At 29.8% G+C, this 20,864-nt stretch overlaps 3 protein-coding genes across 5 annotated transcripts in view; all 3 read left to right on the plus strand.

Moving 5' to 3' along the window:
- Positions 1–592: 592 nt before the first annotated feature.
- LOC108731135 (uncharacterized) lies at positions 593–15,772 on the plus strand. 2 transcript variants are annotated; one of them, XR_001937005.1, is made up of 5 exons: positions 593–833; positions 1,360–1,551; positions 1,706–1,849; positions 2,378–3,090; positions 15,762–15,772. XR_001937005.1 is itself a non-coding variant. In XM_018461279.1 (4 exons), exons 2-4 carry the CDS (start codon positions 1,369–1,371, stop codon positions 2,894–2,896), a joined length of 846 nt encoding a protein of 281 aa, XP_018316781.1. In that variant the 5' UTR covers positions 593–833; positions 1,360–1,368; the 3' UTR covers positions 2,897–3,230. The 2 variants fall into 2 exon arrangements, 1 of the variants encoding a protein (XP_018316781.1); XM_018461279.1 differs by lacking the exon at positions 15,762–15,772 and having other exon boundaries at positions 2,378–3,230.
- Positions 8,732–13,324, plus strand: LOC108731136 (scm-like with four MBT domains protein 1). The gene is given in 7 exon segments (XM_018461280.1): positions 8,732–9,118; positions 9,959–10,371; positions 10,450–10,539; positions 10,749–11,270; positions 11,401–12,268; positions 12,395–13,041; positions 13,129–13,324. Coding segments are annotated over 7 exon segments (2,757 nt in total). The 5' UTR covers positions 8,732–9,072; the 3' UTR covers positions 13,300–13,324.
- Positions 15,773–17,379: 1,607 nt separating the features above from the next.
- Nrg (Neuroglian) overlaps positions 17,380–20,864 on the plus strand; it is a 15,050-nt gene continuing 11,565 nt past the window's right edge. For both annotated transcript variants that reach the window (XM_018461277.1, XM_018461278.1), the window contains exon 1: positions 17,380–17,457. The gene's annotated coding sequence lies outside the window, so the exon portion shown is untranslated. The remainder of the gene's footprint in view (positions 17,458–20,864) is intronic.

Below are 20,864 nucleotides of genomic sequence, written 5' to 3' on the forward strand. Positions count from 1 at the left end.
ATGCATTCCATTTAACCCATACAACACAGAATTTGCAGTAATATCGCTGCAATAATGCTGCAATATTGCTGCAATGTTGCGGCATTGTTGCTGCAACTTTTGTGCTGTAGGGGAAGGTTCGCATCGCTCGTGTACATCTAACATTTGATAACATGAGTGAAATGATGTTCGCAAGGATTTATGGACATCTTCTACCATTTCATCGTCGACACTTGTTCGTATTCGAAAAGATATGCTGTATAGAAATTGCCTTGAATCAATAGTAATGCCCGGGCCCTGTCCTTCCATCGACGTTTTAACAGCCTTAAAAATGCCACTGCCTATCGATCGGTTGATATATAATTTGAGTTAAACAATTATTTATATATATATATATATATATAAAATCAATAATATAATAAATTATAATATATTACAATAATTATACATTCATTATTAAACGCTGTGTAAATAAGCATACACATTGCAAATAGTATCTTTTTCTATTGATTATTAGTCGATGATGTATGAATGATGGAACGCAGTGTCCATAACAATAGAAGTGCAATTTTATAAATAAAAATGGAACATTATATTATTACCGGGCCCGCTTGATAATAAAAACTTTTCTCAGGATTATTCATTAATAAATACTTGGTCAGTCCGTTCCAACTTCTGGTACTGTTCCAAGTAGTCCAAATCGAGCAGGAGCGAACGCGAACAAGCACGAATGAAGAATTACGAACGAACTCGACGACTGATATTGCGAGTACAAACGAGCCCAAATGAACATCGACGAATACGTTCCGTCTCCGTCTTTCTTGTCGATATGTTTATCAAAGAAAAAACATTCGGTGCGGTGCTGAAGAACTTGTATTGTTACCTATTGTTAGTGGCAAAGTGTTTGTCTGTCAAGTGGAAGATACGGATTCGGCTCCCTAATACTACAATAGGATCTTTTTGAAAGGAAACATTAATCCACTTTAATAAACACATAATTATCCAAAAACAAATCCAATGTAATTCAGCAATATATATTGTGTGATACTGTATTATCAAATCTCGTCATAAATCATGATACTTTATCCCAATAGGACGGAAATCTATAATAGAAAGGAGGAAAGCACTTGTTCGTGATCGTTCATGTTTGATTAGTCTGAATGGGTTAACACTGGTTAACACGTTTTCTCTCAGTCGAGACATTCGTAAGACTCGACCTTCATTGAAGTCTACTCTGTTTTATACATTAAATGTACATAATACAAATATATATATATAATACATATATATAATTTTTACAATATATATATATATATAATATAAATTATTAAATTATAATAAAATCACAATAAAAATAATAAATATATTATGAAATGTTAGTGAAATATAATGGAGTGGCCAAACGATAAAGCTTTATTATTTATTAATGAAATTGAAAGTTTACCGATTTTATGGGATTCTTCAGATCCATATTACAAAATTAGTAGGAAAAAAAATGAGACGTGGGAAAATCTTGCCAACAAATTCTGTACAACAATACTAGATGTTAAAAAGAAATGGCTTTCGTTACAGGTAAACAAATGTATTTGATTTTTATATACCAATAGTATTTATTGCAAAAAGTAATTATAACTTTGAGAATTATACATAATTATTTTTTATTCAATGAGTTTAGCATAAGTCAGTCTTTAATTATTGGTAATGAATCTATGAGTACTTTTTCTAGGCGTCATACAGAAGAGAGAGAATTAAGATGATTGATTCTGCAAAGGGAACTGAGAAAAAAGTATCGTCAAAATGGTTTGCATATCGTGCAATGATGTTCTTGGGAGATCATTATAAACCAAGAGGGATAAGAGATACTTCTGAGGTAAAATAAACATACATTTATGGTTAATAAATTTCTTTTAATTTAATAATTTTAAAAGTAAAATTATTATACGCTCAACCTTAGTATATCTTCTCTTTTTAGAGTAGATTATGGCCGGTATTCATAGTCGGTTCTTATTTCAAGACCATCTTAAGTAATGTTTTAAGACGCTAATGCGACTCTTTGATTAGTTTATGACACCTCAAGGCTGAACTTAAGACGGTCTTAAATATAAGATCTGACTATGAATACCGGCCTATGAATTTTCGTAAACTTTTTTTTTTAGAAAAAATAAACTTAATTCTCCAGCATTATTTTTCCTTCGAACCATATTATTATTTGTTTATTCTACTCTTCAAATATTATATCATTCAGTAACAGAATTTTATATCTAGAATATAAAATTAATTATATATAAATACTGTTAAATACAATTTTTAGTAATATAACTTATCAAAATAAATTACTAAATAAATTGTATCAAAATAATTATAATGTATATTTATGGTAATATTGTTGTTATTTCAGACTTCTGAAACATGTCAACAGGAAGAAAGTAGAGAATGTAAGAATCAAGAAGGTATTAATGAAACAGAAATAACATGTCCGAAAGTAGAAGCTACATTACACGAACCAGAGAGAAGTGTACGGCTGCGTGATACTTCGTTGCGAAGAAAACATTTGAAAATGTTTTATTCTCCAGAATTAAGTAGCCCAAAGAAAAGAAAGATTAATGAAGATAAACCAAGTGAAATGTATATTTTAAAGGCTACTGTTGCAGAAAAAGAATATCAAAGAGATGAAAATGAAACTTATGGTGAATACGTGGCACTGACACTGAAGAAATTAGATAATTATTCACGTATAATGGCTAAACATTACATCAACGAGATTCTTATAGAAGCAGAATTAGGGAAATACAAAGATTCGATTCCTCAAAGATCGCCTACACCCACAACCTATTCTGCTATTTCACCATTGCTTTCTGTATATTCGTACCAATCCGGAGGTTCCAATAACGTGGTTTCTTCTGAACCGAATCTGTGATCATATGATGAATCAGTAGCATTAAAAAATTATTTCTTTCTCTCAGTGTATCGTCTTTTGTCAGTGGTGATCTCTTCTGCATGTCCATCTGATATCCACTGATATGTGGGACCTACAGTTCTTAACACCGAATGGCCCATGGTGGAAGAAATACTCCGTCCACCATGGAACGGCCTATCGAATGATTTGTCATTGTCTTGGTGACGATCAAAGTGACGATCAAATAAAATCTGATATATGTGGATTTAAATCTCATAGCAGCCAGCTCTATGCCACAAAGTTATTTAACACGATTTTAATCATTTCTATTTTCTGCAAGCTTTTGTTGAAATACATATCGTTTTCTCATTTTCATAATTACTTTTGTAATTAATTTCTTAGAAATAATTCTTATTAACATATGTATAAACTATATTTGCAAATTTTTTTTTTAAATAAAATTGTTCTAAAAAGAAATAAAATATTTTTATTAAAAAAGCTAGATAAATTTATCTGATAGAACTTTTGCAAGAGTTTCACACACTTTAGAAATAATTTGAGATGAAGTCTTGCTAAGTGATTCTTATAGTTAAACTAATAGCCTTTTCAATTTGCTGACTCGATTCGAGTCGAGTCAGTAAATTGAAGACACCTGTAAGCCCCTTTTTTCAATAGAAATTACTGTTCTATAATTAGTATCTTGATTATATATTTTTAAAGAGATGAATTATATTAATTTTTTAAGCTCCTTGATATAAATTTATGTTTGTAAAACTTTCGAAGCTCTCTCCTACAAAAGTAAATATAAAAAATTGCGTCAACTAAGAAAATATAAAGTTATAATACGTAATTCAAATGTTTTACATTAATGTTTCAACAGCCAACGAATTTCGTTATATTTTACGCTCTTAAGCATTTTAAATATATGTATTTTAATATAATTGTGAAATCTATAAAATATATTTTTATATATCGATTTTTACAAAGAGTTTTTAAATACGAATATGTATATTAGTAGCGTAGTAACGTTTTAATAATGTCTTATTAAAGTCATTAAAGTCATTTGACGTCACCTTGATACTTTCGATGCGACAAAATCATATTTATGTATCAAAGAAAGTGATAATATGAAATTAATATAATAATAATAATATAAAATATCTAAATAATTAATTAATGCATTAATTTTTTCAATTTATTATCCATGTAGATACTTCATAGATATAAATGTGCATATCTCTTGCAATAAAAATCTGCTCGATTTGCTGGCGAACTGCTTGTATATTGCTTTTTACTATAATATTTTGCCTTGGATACATTTATGGAACGCGATAATATTCTATTTTCATTTAAAATATGCATTGTGTTATCCATGGTATTGATTACTATTAAAAACATAGTTTTGTAGCAACACGATATATTATTGGATTGCATGCCTATTTATGCATTTATATAATAATATTATCAATCGTAAATTTAATACTCCATTATTGACTAATAGAGTCTGATGTCCAAATATTGAACGGTTGAAACGGTCGATAATGTCTGTACCCTTCAGTTACCTCCGAGTTCACTTCATCATGAAAATTTATCCGGGGCTGGCCGTCTTTAATAGTACCTTATCGGTGTCTAGACTCATTTTTGTTCGTCGTAAATGTTCGTTTATGATTGCAGTCCTTGTTAGTTGATCTCGAGTCAGCTTTTAATTAACTTTCTTTAATAGTACGTACCTTGTCCAGTGTATGTGTCGAATCGCCGATTGTTCAAAAGGGAAAAGAAACAACGCGTGGACATGAATGTACATACATACATACGTGTCAATAATTCGCATATATTATAGATCCGTATTCTCAAATAGAGCTTCTCTTGTTTTCCTATAGAAATCTGTGAGGCTGATATTTTTGGTAAAGAAAGTGTACGACAAGAACTGTCTTTGAGTATGCAAGCATCTTATTTTTCCATTGTTGATAGGATTATAATTATGCAATCTGAAGCTGCATCATGAAAGAAATGACGATTGATTTAAAAGAAACGGTTATATTTAAAGTTTAGAAGCAGTTTTTGCTACAGATGCATGTCTATATCAAAAATTCTTACACACGAAATTATTTAAGTGCAAAAGCATAACATAAGTATTTTAATTATTAAAAATACAACATTTTCCAAAATTATTAAATATTATGTATTTGCTCAGTTAAGATAAAGATCTGTATATAGATCTGTTCGTTATATTCGTATTCCATATAATATTTTGCATTTGAAAGAAGATGAATATTTATTTGGCCGTTAGAGAGAGAAAGGGCGACGAATCGAGTGCAGAAGGTGCAGGTGAAATGAATGAACCGCATGTTGTGCTTTTGTATTTTATACGTACGTAGCAAGCTAGCAAGTCTTTATTATGCACCAGGAGCGTAACAATAGGCACCCGACATCCGAATTTGCTAATAATTATTCTTTGTTTTCTATCATAATTTATGTTCTACTATACAATTAATAAGTATCACGATTTATAATTAGATCTGATATTTGAGATTATTATTATTTTTATTATTGTATTTTCATTAATGCAGTTTCAGTTGGATTTATTTATATTTTTTAATACTTGTGTCTATTTTTTATTAATATTTTTCCTTTTAAAATTATATTTATAATATACGTCATAGGCCCGTTTCTACCAACATAGATTAACTTTAATCTTGGTTCAACTTACTCTTCATCTTTTTCTAATTTCTAAAAGTAGAAAGGGATGAAGAGTTAGTTGAACCAAGATTAAAGTTAATCTATATTGATAGAAACGGGCCATAATCGGAATTTGAGTCTTTTGCGTGACAAGAGCGGCTGTTTTATCGCTAACAAGTAACGATAATCTATCCAACAGATTTAGCAATTAGTCATCCTAGATTATAAGATTTTTCAACACATGCGCATCTCCACTATTTTTGTACGCATATATGCGTATTATATAGTCGATTGCATGACTTGTTAAAATGACCTATTTAACCAACTTGTGCAAAGTAGGACAGTTTTTTTTGGATTCTTGAGAAAAATTTTGAATATTTTTTTCTATAAAAATATGTTATATTAAAATAACTTGATATCAATATAAGCACTTTTTAAAAAAATATTTTATTTCGTTAAATATTATTCCTTTTAATATTATTTCCTTAAATTATTTAAAACAAGGGTTTTTATATTATTACTAATACATACTTTTAATATTATTTTTATTATAATATAATTATATTATAAAAATAACATAATTATATTATAATTTTTGATAAAAATCTACATTTGTCTTTTGATTTTATTTGTATGACAGATTTGTATTTACAATTCGAACGCAATTTGATTGGAGATTTTTGTACCTCAACAAATCTAGGGCGATATTTGAACAGATAGTCAAATCTGTCGAAAATAGATTTTGCAAAGTGTCTACTACGAATTTTATCGGCAAAATGCCAGCAGAAATAATGCCAATAGAATTTGTTACGGAATATGATGATAAATTGACAGAAAACGAGCAAAATTGGTCATTTTAGGACTCTTTAAACATATTCTATTTAAAAATTGTTCAAAATGACAGATTTTGCTTGATTTTCTCTGGCAATCTGTTAACATTAACTTTTCGCTTATTGAGTATAATCAGATTTTATTATTTAAGATTTTAAGTCAGATTTTTTATAAATAAAACTTAATAAGATTTCAAGTACGGTTTTATATATGTTTGTATAAGTACGATTTTGAGCTGTACAATCATTTCTTTCTTCTTTTCTCTTCTTTATTAAGGATTCCGAACTCCATACAAGTTCGATACAGTCAGTGAAATCAATAAAAAAATATATAACTCGGTAAAAAATTTTTCATTCATCAACATATATAAATATATCTAAATATACATAAACATGTATAAATATATATAAACATATATAATATATTATATATATGAAGATGTCCATATACATTCTTCTTTCTTTTGTAAAATTACTGTTTAGTCTAACAAAAATAATAATAATAATGAGAAAAAAACATAACAAATAATTATAAAAGGCTAATTTTCGTATTATTTCTTTTAGGGAAAAATAAGTTTGGAAAAATGTAGAAAAATTGTTCGCAATTATATATAATAATTTATTTATAATTACGTATGAGTAATTTTGTTCCATTTCTCCAAACTTAATTTTTTTAAAAAGAAATAATATGCAAATTATCCTTTTAATTATTTTTTATTTTTCTCATTATTATTATTATTTTTCTTATACTAAACAGTAATTTTACAAAAGAAAGAAGAATGTATGGACACATTTCATATATACTTATATATGTTTATGTTATATATATTTAGATATATTTATACATAAAAAATTTTTTACCGAGAATATATTCAAATAACGGTGCTATTCATTTATACAAGTCGACGCAAATGGACATAAATATCAGTCTATCTTTCTTAACATTCAGTGAGTAACAAAAGGTGTTTTCTATTTCTAAAAATTCAAAAAAGATGAAGAATAAATGAATCCGAAATCGAAGTTAATTTACATACATTGGTGAAAACAAGCATTCAAAAGTTGACACAAACATCATTCTAACTTTCTTATATTTCGTAAATAAGAAAGACAATACGATTCGTGTATCGACTTATATCATTAAATGAAAAGCATTCAAATATAGAATAACACTTGTGTTGATTTGTATCGTTACCAAATGGAAAGCACTCTAAAGTGTTTTTAGTACAAGATATAAATATTTGTAGAAATAACAGTCATTAAAGTTACGATTACTTTGGTTAGAAACTTTTAAAAATTTTTATCTCGATCTTTTTTGGACAACAATCATGTATATAAAAAAAACTTTTCCTATAAGGCGGAAACTTTCCTTAAGATGAAAAATGAAAATTTGTTGAAGGTTAAAATTTTTCATATTTTTATTCAAGAAAGATTAAAGTTATATAATTTTTACTACTATTATTCTGACGCAATTCACGATTATTTCACTGAAACCTTATATCGACAATGCCAGAAATCGTTTTGAGAATAAATTAACAAATCACATTTGAATTCGGCTGCTTGACTAATGATTAGTCAATTAAGTCAATTTTTTCTTCAGATATCGCAATAATTTTTAGCATCGTGGACATTCAGGTCATCCAAGATCAATTAAGATTAAATATTATAATCTTATTTAAATATAATAAGACTATCCTGGCGAAAATAAAAATTGTAGCTTCTAGAAGATGAAAATTAGAGGCGTTTATTCTTTTTTTACGTTTTGTTTTCAAGATTTTTGCTCTCTAGAAGTTTCTTTACGCTTTTGTCGCTAACCACTCCAGTCTTCATTTTACTTATTTATAACCTACGTTAGCGTTGGTAAATGAATAAGTGTTATAATCGAATGTGTGAAATTAGTCTATTAATACCAACAATTCTTTAATTACTGAAACAATGAACTGCAGTTTCAATTCGAACGTTAAAGTTTCGAAGAAATAAACAAATAAATATTAATTATCTGTATTATATTTATGCTTATTATATGCTTGCTTGTAATAATCTTGTTTAAAGAATGCAATAATTTGTACTCATTTCCCGGTTTTCTCGAAATCTTGCAAATATTAAAATAACATTTATATCGGAAGATTAAGGAAATTATAGAAACCGTGTGAGGAATAAAATAAAAATTGGTAAAAAAATAAAATTTCTTTGTCATATTAAGCCTACAATTAACAAACAAGATTTATTTATGAAACATGTTGTTGACACGTATGAATCGATATGAACTTGATGTCGGGCACAAAAAAATAAAGCGTAATATTTTTGCTCGTTTGAGATTTATGCCCAAGGATTTTTATTCGAGATAACTGTGTGTAATGTATAATCTACAGCGCGAGGTCTAGTGACTTTTTCTTGAATCACGAATCAGGTTTTAGCGTTCGCGGAGCGGTGGAACCCCGATAATACCCATAAGCTTTTCGGCAGGGGATACGCTACTGCACTGCGCCGCTCAGAAGTGAGCATGCGTAGAAAAATTCTACGATTTAGGATCACTGCCCTTCACTCATTCGCGCACGGTGAATCGTAGGTGTTCCTCTTAACTAGGGTTTGCTACATTAATTTCGCACGCAAAACGCTGGCCCTTCACTGAAGATTCATTAATGGTCTTGCCATATATTTTGCTCACGTGCCCGGCGGTGTAAATAAAATATGGAGACGTACGAGAATCAAGTGCAAGAAAAACCGCAGGATGGAGGTAAAAATTTCGTAACTATACTCGTTCGTTTTAAATTTCGCGTACACATGAAATTTCCTCACACATGTGAAATTTATGGCTTCTCCTAACGTCAGAATTGCATGCGATTGTCAAGTTACCGCGCGTAACTCTTTTTTTTACGTAGCTTTAACGTTTATTACTTTCCAATAAAGGTAGATGTGGATTATAGACATAATAGACAACATGGTAGTTGAACGCGTTTTTAAATGAAACTTTGAGGAAGTAAATTACGTGCGTCGTACACAGAAAAAATCCACGTATTATGATAATTAACTGTTAAAGAGCACGTGTTGTATTGTTTTCGCTTAGTCTTATATGTTTTCGTGTCGTTCCGAATGTAATTCAATTCTCTATCTGTTCTCAATTAACAATTCAGAAAATGGCGTTTTGCGCGTCAATAATAGCTGATAAAAACACGTCGGAGTAAAAAAATTATTAATTCGCAAACTTATATGTTTTCGTTTATAATAATTTATAGTTGTTATTATAATTATGTTAATATATGAATTAATATATCGATTTAATGGAAATGTATAATTAATGTGATTTTTAAATAAAAATTAATTTATTTTTTTAAATTAATACATTCTTAAAAAATATAATTTTACTATATTATTATATTTTCTACATGTTGTTTAATAAATAATGTCAGCATTTTTTTGTAAAAAAAATATATACATTTTTATTTATATATATTAAATATAATATAAAGTTTTTGCCATAATGATATTTTATCAAGATAAAAAAAATTACAGTTTGCTATATATATTTATAAATTCAGATAGTAATATTTATACCATATCAAATTTTACATTTTAGAATATGGATTTGTTTGGCAAGACTATCTTGATGCCACAAACAGCGTGGAAGTTCCACAAATTGTGTTTCCTCATGTGGAGCTGACATTGCAGAACAGTATTGAGGTGGGCATGTCACTAGAGGTACCAGTACAAAAAAATAATGCTGAGGAAGAGCAGTCATATTGGATAGCTTCTATCGTTATGGCTTGTGGACCCTTATTGCGATTACGTTACTTTGGTGGTGATGATAGATCTTTAGAATTTTGGTTTAATCTTACAAAAGAGGCTGGCCATGAACTTGGTTGGAGTGTGAAAAATAATAAGAAATTAAAACCACCTGATGTTATACTTAAGAGATCACCAGATTGTGTTGACAAACTGCAAGAATTTCTGGTGACTGCACGTACACTCCCACCTGAGATGTTGACAGGGGTAAGATACTAATATTTCTAGAATATAGCACTGTAATTAATACTTTAATTTAATATATTACTCATTTTTCCTTTATAGGATGGCTTAAGTATGACAGAAAGGATAAAACAGGGTATGAAAGTTGAAATAAGTGACGTGCTGCATCCATACAAGTTATGGGTAGCTACGGTAAGAAGTTATAGAATTAGAAATTCATAAAGAAAAAAGTAATCTTATTTAAAACTTGTAAAACACAGTTAAAAAATAAAAAATATAATTCTTGTATAATTATTATACAATAAGAAATAGCAAAGTGTTTACTTTTCTTTGCTCTAATAACTAAGAATACTTACATGTGATGGTCTTGAAAATATTTAATGGATCTTTTTTTTTTCTAGATCATTGAAAACGTTGGAGGACGTCTTTTATTGAAATATGATACTCCAGAATCTACTCGTGAAGACTTCTGGATATTTTGTACATCTGAGCGTTTACATCCGTATGGATTTACGTCTAAATCAAATTCCACTTGGTTTTTGGAACCACCTAGTTCGATAATTGATATACATACATATGAAGAATGGAAGGATTTGTTAGAATCTAAACCGAAAGATTGTGAGCTAGAGCGAGATTTATTTAATAATAATATAGATCATTCAAAGCATAGTTTTGAAGTTGGAATGAAACTGGAAGCTTTGCATCCAGCAGATCGAATAAAAATTTGTCCTGCTACTGTAACGAAAGTATTTGATGATGTATATTTTCTTGTGAATATTGATTTACATTCTGAATCTTTAAACGGATCAAATAATACGCTTGTCTCTAACAATTCACCTTCAGAAAATGATACATGGTTGTGCACTGTAGACCATCCATATATATTTCCAATTGGATGGGCGCAAAAGAACGATATTATGTAAGTATCAAATAAATATAATATAATGAGTACGTTAATCTTAAAATAATTTATTTCATTAAAATTCTTTAAAGATATACTGTTACATATAATCGCATAAACTATTTGAATATTTTTGTATACAATTCTTTGAGCTTGACATTATTTTTCCTGCTACCCATCCACAAGGTTGGACTTCAAAGACGGGAGATTTTGATTGGAATGAATACTTGGAAGCACTTCATGCTAGCGCAGCGCCTGAAAATTCATTTAGCGAACGTGCGAGTGCTATTGAGGCAGGCTTTGAATGTGACATGAGATTGGAGGCTGTTGATCCAGAACATGAACATATAATATGCGCAGCCCATATTAATAAAATCGTTGACAATCTGTTATGGATAAAATTAGATAACGACAAGTACTTTCGGCCGGATCACATAGTCGACATACATTCCTTGCATATATTTCCTGTCGGATGGTGCGAATCTAATCACTATTCGTTAAAACCACCGCATGACTACATAGAAATCTGTAAAAAACTAGAAACGTCTGCAAAGGAGAAGAAGAAAAACAACGTCTTGGACATACCGATATCGGAACCACGCTCTTCACTTTGGTGTCCAAAGATATATTTTAATTATCGATGTTTCACAGGTCCCATGATATCAAAGGGTAAATTAGCGACTCTTCCAAAATCAGTGGGACCTGGACCTGTTATACTAGTCATGCGGGAAGTTTTATCAATGATAGTATCTGTTGGCTATAGAAGTGCTAGAATTTTGAAGGTTTTGCAATGTGATACCAAGCCAGATCCCGGTTATCATTTAGAAGTCTTGAAGGCAAAGCACAAAAATAACACATATCGTGCGAGTGTAGCTATTGTTACATCCGGTGACAGGGTAGCAGATTTCTGCAGAAATACTTGTAAAAAATTAATGGTATGTCCAAATTTATTCGGTCCGCTGCATATATCAGAAAACGAATGTCCAGATGAATGTTATAAAACGTCAAAAACAAAATATAGTAAGTAACTGAATATTTTAAAAAAGTTGTGTTGCATATATGTAAACTCATTTTTATTTATAACATGTAATTAATATATAAAATGCACATACACACATATTTACTATTGATATTTTAAATTTTCAGCAGCATCGATTGGAACTGGAAAAAGAGGAAAACCGAAAGGATATACGAGCATCATGGTGCAAAAACCGAAACCTTGGGGTAGAAAACGTAAAAGACGACGTGGCAGATGGGCACAAAAACACAAGGAGGTTCATGAAGAATATGATCAAGAAGATGAACTGCCATTTATATCGTTAGATCTGGCAAAGCACATCTCGGAAAATCTCATTGAAGAAGAATTTGAGGGAAGACAACCGCTCTCAGAAATAGATATCATGATACAGAAAGGTTTAGAGAAATCCGACAAATCAGATGAAGTTAAAACTGATATGGCTTCCAGTAATATTTCAGAGGATTCTGGCAGTTCATTCAACGATGGAAAGCCCAAGGATCAAGAATTGTCTCCAAATTTAAATTTAAACCAACACTCCACAAGACTCAGTCAAGGCACAGGAATCACTAGAGGGACTAAAAGAGATTGGGACACAAGCATAGAATCTGATTGTTCAGAAGCAGATGCTGAATATGTGAGAATGCAAAAGACCCAACGACGACCGAAGACTCGGAAGCTCGATTCAAATCCGTTATATTGGAGCGTAGATGATGTGTTTCGATATCTCAGAAAAACAAACGACTGCAAGGATATTGCATATCGCATCAAGGAAGAAGTGAGTTGAGTATACATGTATCTTAATTTTGAAAATTAAAATTTTAATTACGATTATAATTAAAAGTAATATCTCTCTGTTCATTAGGAAATTGATGGTCTTGCGTTCTTGTTGCTGAATCTCCCTTCCCTTACTCAGCATATGAAACTGCGAACGAGTTTAGCCATGAAAATATGTCGACACGTTGAACAAGTCAAAGTTACATTTTTCTTACGACATATTCATGAAGTAGAACCAGAACAATATCAAATTGTTTAATTGATTTGATATAATCAATAAAACCTTCCTTTATTCACAATGTATATACGATATAGCTATGTTAGAATTGACTAAATTGACAAATTTAAGAATTTAGAATTCAATTAGGATCTTCAATGAAAAAGTTTTATGTCTCTTATGTCGTATTGATATTTATTGCTGTTTCATTTTTATTTATTGTTAACAGCTTTCTCTAAGATGTATATTTGCATCAATAATATTAAAATGCTTCTCAATTTGTGATATTACTACTCCAGCTTCAGGGACTGTGTTTCAAGACCAATAAATAATAGGCGCACAGTTTAACTTGAACTGAAAATTGTATTTATTCACAATATTATTAGGCACGAAGAACTGTCTTGACATGAATATGGCATTTTCCATTCATGTGTGTTCATTTTTATTTTAGTCATAATTATACAAAGTTGTTTTTTTTTTAAACTCGGAAGATTTCATGAAAAGTACAAGGATTATGATCAAATTGATCAATTTGTATATAAAGTGATATATGCATGTACTCTTTCGTTTCAAAACATAAGTAATAAAGTAAGAAATGTGTAAAAGAATATTCTTATTCTTTTTTTTACGAATATACAATTTCTATATACAGGATGTTCCAAGAGTAATTATAAATCTTTCGCACAGAGGCAGAAAGGAAACTAAACTCTTCTCTACCATTTTGCAATTTTCGCAATAGTTAACAAGATATTAATTGCTAAAAATTGCCGAAAATTGGTCTTCAATAATTTTTTACTCAAATACAATTAACTTTACAGAAAAACTGCAACAGACAAAAATTGTTTATTTTCTTCTCATAAAATTCTAAGAATTTTTTTTAGAATTAAAGTTTAATCCATTCTGCCCCTGTGCGAAAAATTTATCATTACTTTTAGAATATCCTGTATATAAATTTTAGTTTTAATTAAATTCAAATGTTTCTTTTGTGTGTTTCAATATCAATTATATTTTAAATCCGTATAACAAATCAAACTAACAAAGACTCCTTATAAATCAAAAGAAATTGGAAAGAATAAGGACAATAGAAGTCAGGCGCAGAAGACGTCGCGCAAATAATACACCCATAAAACGTAAAACTTCTTTATTCTACTAAACGCGCTTATATGTTCCGGCTCACTTTTGAGTCTTCTTCAGAGATAACACAAACTAACATGGATAAACAGTGAATAAAAGTTATCTTGTCATGATGAGCTCCCCTACATCGAGAATTTAAATGATAGAAATTAAACCCAAATAAGAATAAAAGAAAAAAGAAAGGAAATATTGGAAATATCGAAATAGAGAATATGGAAAACTAATTTATCAAAAAATTTTAAGATTATAATTATCCCGAAAATAAGGACGCTCACCGTGATCACGAAGCACCATATCGCAAACATTACTATTAATAATTCAAAAACCGGTTCTTGATATGTTGATCAGTCAGTATCAGACATAGTGAGTCACTTTTAAATTTAGCTAGTATTTATCGAGATTACAAATGGAAAAATCTAACATTAAAACGTTAATCAATTCCAAGAAAATAAAAATTGGAAAGTAATTAAAAATTATGCCAGAAAAACTCATTACTATGTACGAGCGACACTGACTAGTTAGGAGCGTCCTTATTTTCGGGATAATTAATTATAATCTTAAAGTTTTTTGATAAATTATTCCATATTCTCTAATATTTCGATATTTCCAATGTTTCCTTTCTTTTTTCTTTTTCTTTCATTCTTATTTGGGTTTAATTTCTGGCATTTAAATTCTCGATGTAGGCGAGCTCACCATGACAAGATAACTTTTATTCACAGTTTATACATGTTAGTTTGTGTTGTCTCTGAAAAAGGCTCAAAAGTGAGCCGAAACATGTAAGCGCGTTTAGTAGAATAAAGAAGTTTTACGCTTTATATATGGGTGTATTATTTGCGCGACGTCTTCTGCGCCTGACTCCTATTGCCTTTATTCTTTCCAATTTCTTTTGAATTATATTTTATATTTTATTACAGTTTGGTGGAGACTTAAATTACAATGCTAAATTTTGTCATTATTTTAGAAGAGCTACTTTAGTATTTAAATTATAATTATTTATTTTTTAAAAATATTTTTAGAAATATGTAACTATATAAGAAATTTTAAAATTAAAATAACGACTAAGATAATGTATATTTAAAAAAAAAAGAAGTAGATCGTATACATAACTCCTAAGATATTTCTTTTCTTTATGTATCAATTTTGTTTTTCACCACATTGTGAAAAAGAAAATTATAATATTAAATTTTATTTATCACAATCTTAGAGTTAAAAGATATTTAAATTAATGTTAATTATTTTATTGTTATAGTTATATTTTATTGTGACGATTTTGGAGTAGAGAGTTACGTGGCTGCTATCTGAAAAGATCTGGATTCAAATCCACCAAGAACATATACATCAGATTTTATTTGATCGTTACCTCTGGGAAGGTAATGGCAAACCACCGAGAGTATTTTTATCGTGACAATTACATTTTTCGATATATGATCGAAATCGACGTTAAAAGCTATAGGTTTCATATAACAGTGGATATATGCAGAAAATGTTTCCAATTTTCTGACAAAAGACGACCGATTTGAAAAACAAAATTAATTATTGAGGAAAACAAAGGCAAAGTAGTATTGCTTTATTTGATGTATAATAAATTTAGCTTTAATGTTTTTATAACTTTTTTGTTCTCAGTCTGTCGTTCTGTTCATGTTATATTTTATTTTTCACAAAAACATGCAGCTACATAGAAAATTTTTATGTTATAATAAAGACTAAAAGTAAAGGATAATATATATTTCAAGAGGCAGACATGAATATATAATTCCTAGATTTTATTTTTAACTGAATCTAGATCTTCTAGATATTTCTTTTGTTTATACATCATATTATATTTTACTTTTCATCATATTGGAAGACTTTTAAATTACAATGCTATTAAATTTGATTTATCATGATCATAAAATTACATTGTACAGCAAAAAATATTTTATATTTGTGTTGGAATGGAACGATCCATTCAAGTTCTTATTAAAATTTTGTATTGAATTTTATCCGAGTGTTAATTTAACATAATGTGATTGTGTTATTTGAATATTTTGTGTTAAATTGACATTCAACATTTCTTAGTGTTAATGTAATACAATGTTAAAATAATACAATTTATGAGTAAATAAAACATAAAAATAATGTTTTTTAAAACGTAAATTCCAAGATAAATAAATAAGATGTATTAATTTAACATATAAATGTTAAATATTGAAACATTTTAATTTTAACATATATTATAAATAAATATTAATTTTAATGAAGAAGTATAATTATCTTACAAATTGTGTCACGTTTTTTGTGTCATTTTTACATAATATTTGTGTTACTGTCTAACATATTCACCTTATATTAAATTAATACAGAAATTTGAATGATTGTTAAATTTAATACAAATTTTCCCCAAACATGAAAGATATTTAAATCAGGGTTGGTAAAAAACATGTTTTAAACGTGTTTTAAACAGTTTAAAACATGCTAAATTAATGTTTTTAATATGTTTTAAATATGTTTTTTTATAGTACTGTTTAAAACATATTTAAGAAGAAACACAGTACGTTTTATTCTTAAAAAAAAACATTAGTATTTACCAACTCTGATTTAAATTATAAGGTCAATTAATTATATATGTTATAAAGACATACATTTAAATTACAGATAACATATACGAATATCGGGGAAGTGTCAATTGAGTCAATTAATTAATCCAAATATTATCGATAATTATCTTTAGAGTTTAAATTACAATATCTCGCCGATAACGAAGTTAAGTATCTCTCGGTATAGTAGATAACGTTACCGACAAAGTAACGGTGCTCTCCACTTCTCTCTCTCTCTCTAAATATATATATATATCTAGTCTTCCTAGACCAGTGAGAAACCCAGAAACACCGAGCGCGGCGTGACGCGTAGAGCGCACACCAATACGCACACAGATAAGACGTTACACGCACAATACGCTGAATAGTGCGGTACCGTACGGTGAGTTACGTGTTCGAGTCGGTGGTTTCCGTAGTCCTTTCGACGATGCCCTGGTGATATCGACGAGGTTTCGGCACCGTGATTGCGCCACCGAATGCCCAAGGATCGGTAAGTCTACGATCAGGCCGACGCAGCCGATGCGTCGCGACGGCGACGTCCGGGCGATCAATGCGATCTCGCGGGTGTGCCCGCTGCCCGCTTTTCGCCCTGCCGTTCCCGTTCCCATTCGTGTTTCTCGTCGCCCGTTTGCCGCGCCGCACCGCACCGCGTCACACCGTAGCGGTCAGTAGTGACAAAATTGCACGCCGTGGAAACGGGACGCCCTCCTGACGACCGGAACGGGACGCGCCCGTTTGATCGCGGGGATTGGTAATTCTAATTAATTCTGATCGCGACATCGTGTTTCCGCTTCGCGAAGGACGACGAGTGAGATCATCGCGGCAAGACGTCGAACGCAATGACGCGTTCCGATCGTCTTGCGAGTGCCTGAATCTTTCTTGAATATCTTCTTTGCGACATTCGAGTGGTTCCACGGGTATCGATGAAACGGTACCCGTTGACGAATACGTGAGAAAATACCCAGCCCCCTTTTGACAGCCTCGTCTCCTTTTTCTTTCTTCTCGTTTTCGTCATCGGCGCCGGGTGCACGCCCATTTTTTTTTTTCGCGTCACCATTGACAACCACCGTCCCACAACATCCCGGCGAATTTGAAAATTTTGGATAATTGGGTCAGCTTCGATCTTGCGGCTGATCGCGCTAAGGGTTTTAAGCGCACGCGCGTGCCCGTGTATGTTTACGTGTGTGCGTGCAATTTTGTGTTTACCGCATCGGCAAAAGCGCCACGGGGTACATGACCGCGGAGTGATGTATGATTAATTGAAGAAAATCAGACCGGGATCTATATATATATAAATATCTCGTCCGTTATCATCGTTCCGGATGCGACGAATTTTTCTATTTATTGATTTTTTTTTTTAACGAAGTCGGAAGAATCCAAGTGCTGTTATTTGCCGAAACATTGAAGGGTTTTCAATCTCATATAAAATCTGTCTCATTTAATATTTTCCAAAAGCTTTTGAAATAATTTCCTTATTAAACAATGTTTAGTATGATATTCCGAGTATATACGTTGATAAAGTGTTGTGAAATTGTGTCAACAAGAAGTACAAACAAAACGAATTCTGATCATGTGCATTGGAATTTCAGTAATTGCATTTCTGATTATGTTTATTAGAATGTTTAATTTAATTTTAATTTATTTCGCACTTGTATACATAAAATGTTAGATAAGTTTAACTATGTCTAACGTAAATAAACAACATACATTTGTGTCCTGTATATTTTTTTTCTTTGAAAAACTAGGAATTAATATTAAGTAAATAATTAGTTACAATACATATATTACTTTACATTTTTTTTTAAATACGCAATCTTATAAATATTTTCTAAAGATGTTAAAATATATTTATGTAAGAATTACTTGATAATTTTTGTATATTTGTTAAAGTGAATATTAATCTGAGAAAAAAAGAATGATCCATCATGTAAAGGATCGGAAAATCATCAGAAAATCATGGTGTATATTATGAAAATTAACTAATGGAATTAAAACATAAATGATTAGAAACGCTATATTCAGTCAAGACAGATTTTCGTATATTTTTTTTTATAAATTTTTACAATTTCCGTTCGAATCCCGGCTGAAATAACATTTTTGCAATAAATTATTTATCGGGTTTAAAAAATGCCTATTAGATTATCAATAATATTAAATTGCTCGTCAATTTAGTTTATAATATTGCTACTTTAGCTTCGATCTAGGACTTTGTTTCGAAAATAATATTGGCGTACAATTTATTCGAACTGGAAATTGTATAAATTCATAAAAAATTATTAGGCGAAGAAAATTAGGTGAAGATCCGTTTTCACTGAATATCATGTTTTTCACTCATTTGTAATTTATTGGTGCCTATTTCTACGAATATAGAGAACCTTTAATCTCGGTTCAACTGTTTATCTTTTTCTAAGGGCCAGGACACAAAAGACTTAAGCAGTAAAACGTAATAGTAAACGAATTGGCCAATCACAATAGAGACCATAAAGCCATAATATAAGCAGTACCAAATCCAACATGTTGATTTTCTTATCTTTATTGTTTACGTCTTACTGCTTAAGCTTTTTTTGTCTGCTATGGTCCTAATTCTTAGAATTAGAAAAAGGTAGAGAGAAAATAGAAACCAAAAATAAAAACCAAATAGGATGAGAGACGCGGTTATTAATGTGCAAAATTATTAAATAATGATTTTACTCTTTCATTAAAAAAATACAATGTCATCTAGGAAAATTGTATGTTTCGACTCACTTTGGAGTCCTCAGCAATGAATTATAAATTCATATACTTGATACTTTCCTGTAAACATGTTTTCTAAGAGCGTTCATTTCATTACATTATGTTTGGATATTTAATTGTGATATTTATTAAATGATCCAAAGTTTTGAAATAAGTCCTTGTTTGTCGAGATTTATGCTACATTCAAGTCTGGCAATTTGTTGTTGGTGACTTTATCTTTGAGTCACGAGAGGATGTATACACATACATTAAATTTGTAATTCATTGTTGAGGAGGACTCCTCCTCCTCAAAAGTGAGTTGAAACAAAAATACAATTTTCATAGACGACATTGTAATTTTTCAATAAAAGAGTAAAATTATTACTTAATAATTTTGCGCATTAATAACCGCGCGCCGTATTCTATTATATTTGGTTTCTATTTTTTGTTTTAATATCAAGTTCTAACGAAGTTACATTTTGAGTGGTTTGAATGAATTGAACTGAGAAGTTAATCTTACATTGATGGAGTTGAATCTGAGAATTAGAAAAAGATGAAGAGTGGATCGAACCTAAATTAAAATTAGATAGATTGGTAAAAATAGGCTCGTGTTTTATTTATATCTTTCTGATTGAATCTATCAGAACTTTAATTAATACAGCAAGATTTTTTTCTCTGTATACGTTGCAGTAAAAAGAGTATAAAATTCAATAATGTATTTATACGTTTACTAAACGTATACAATTGCTTAAGATTTTGAGAATTATTAGTAAACATTATTGTAAACTAATCATCTTATATTAGATAAACTAATATACATCTGTTAAAACTGTTTAGTAAAAGCGTATCAATTGATTTAAATTCTTTGCGAATTGCATATCTTGTTAACAAATGATTGAATTACATGCAACTTGATATCTTCTGATTTTTTATTTTAATTGAAGTAAAAAGACGAAATAAGTTATTATCTTTGATTATTCGTTATCTAAGATAAATATTCACGATAAAATTAAAAAAAAAAAGGTTTTTTGAAGGTACAAAAAAGATAAATAAATACCCTACATATATATATATATATAATTATATAATATAGTATATGTAATATATAATTTAAAGAAAAGTCACCGATATCGACATACCATTTGTTTTTAGACAATATTTCTTAAACAAAAAGTAAAAATACAA

The sequence above is a fragment of the Mycetomoellerius zeteki genome, unplaced genomic scaffold (genome assembly GCF_001594055.1).
Source record: "Mycetomoellerius zeteki isolate Tzet28-1 unplaced genomic scaffold, Tzet1.0 scaffold120, whole genome shotgun sequence".
NCBI classification, from domain to species: domain Eukaryota; kingdom Metazoa; phylum Arthropoda; class Insecta; order Hymenoptera; family Formicidae; genus Mycetomoellerius; species Mycetomoellerius zeteki.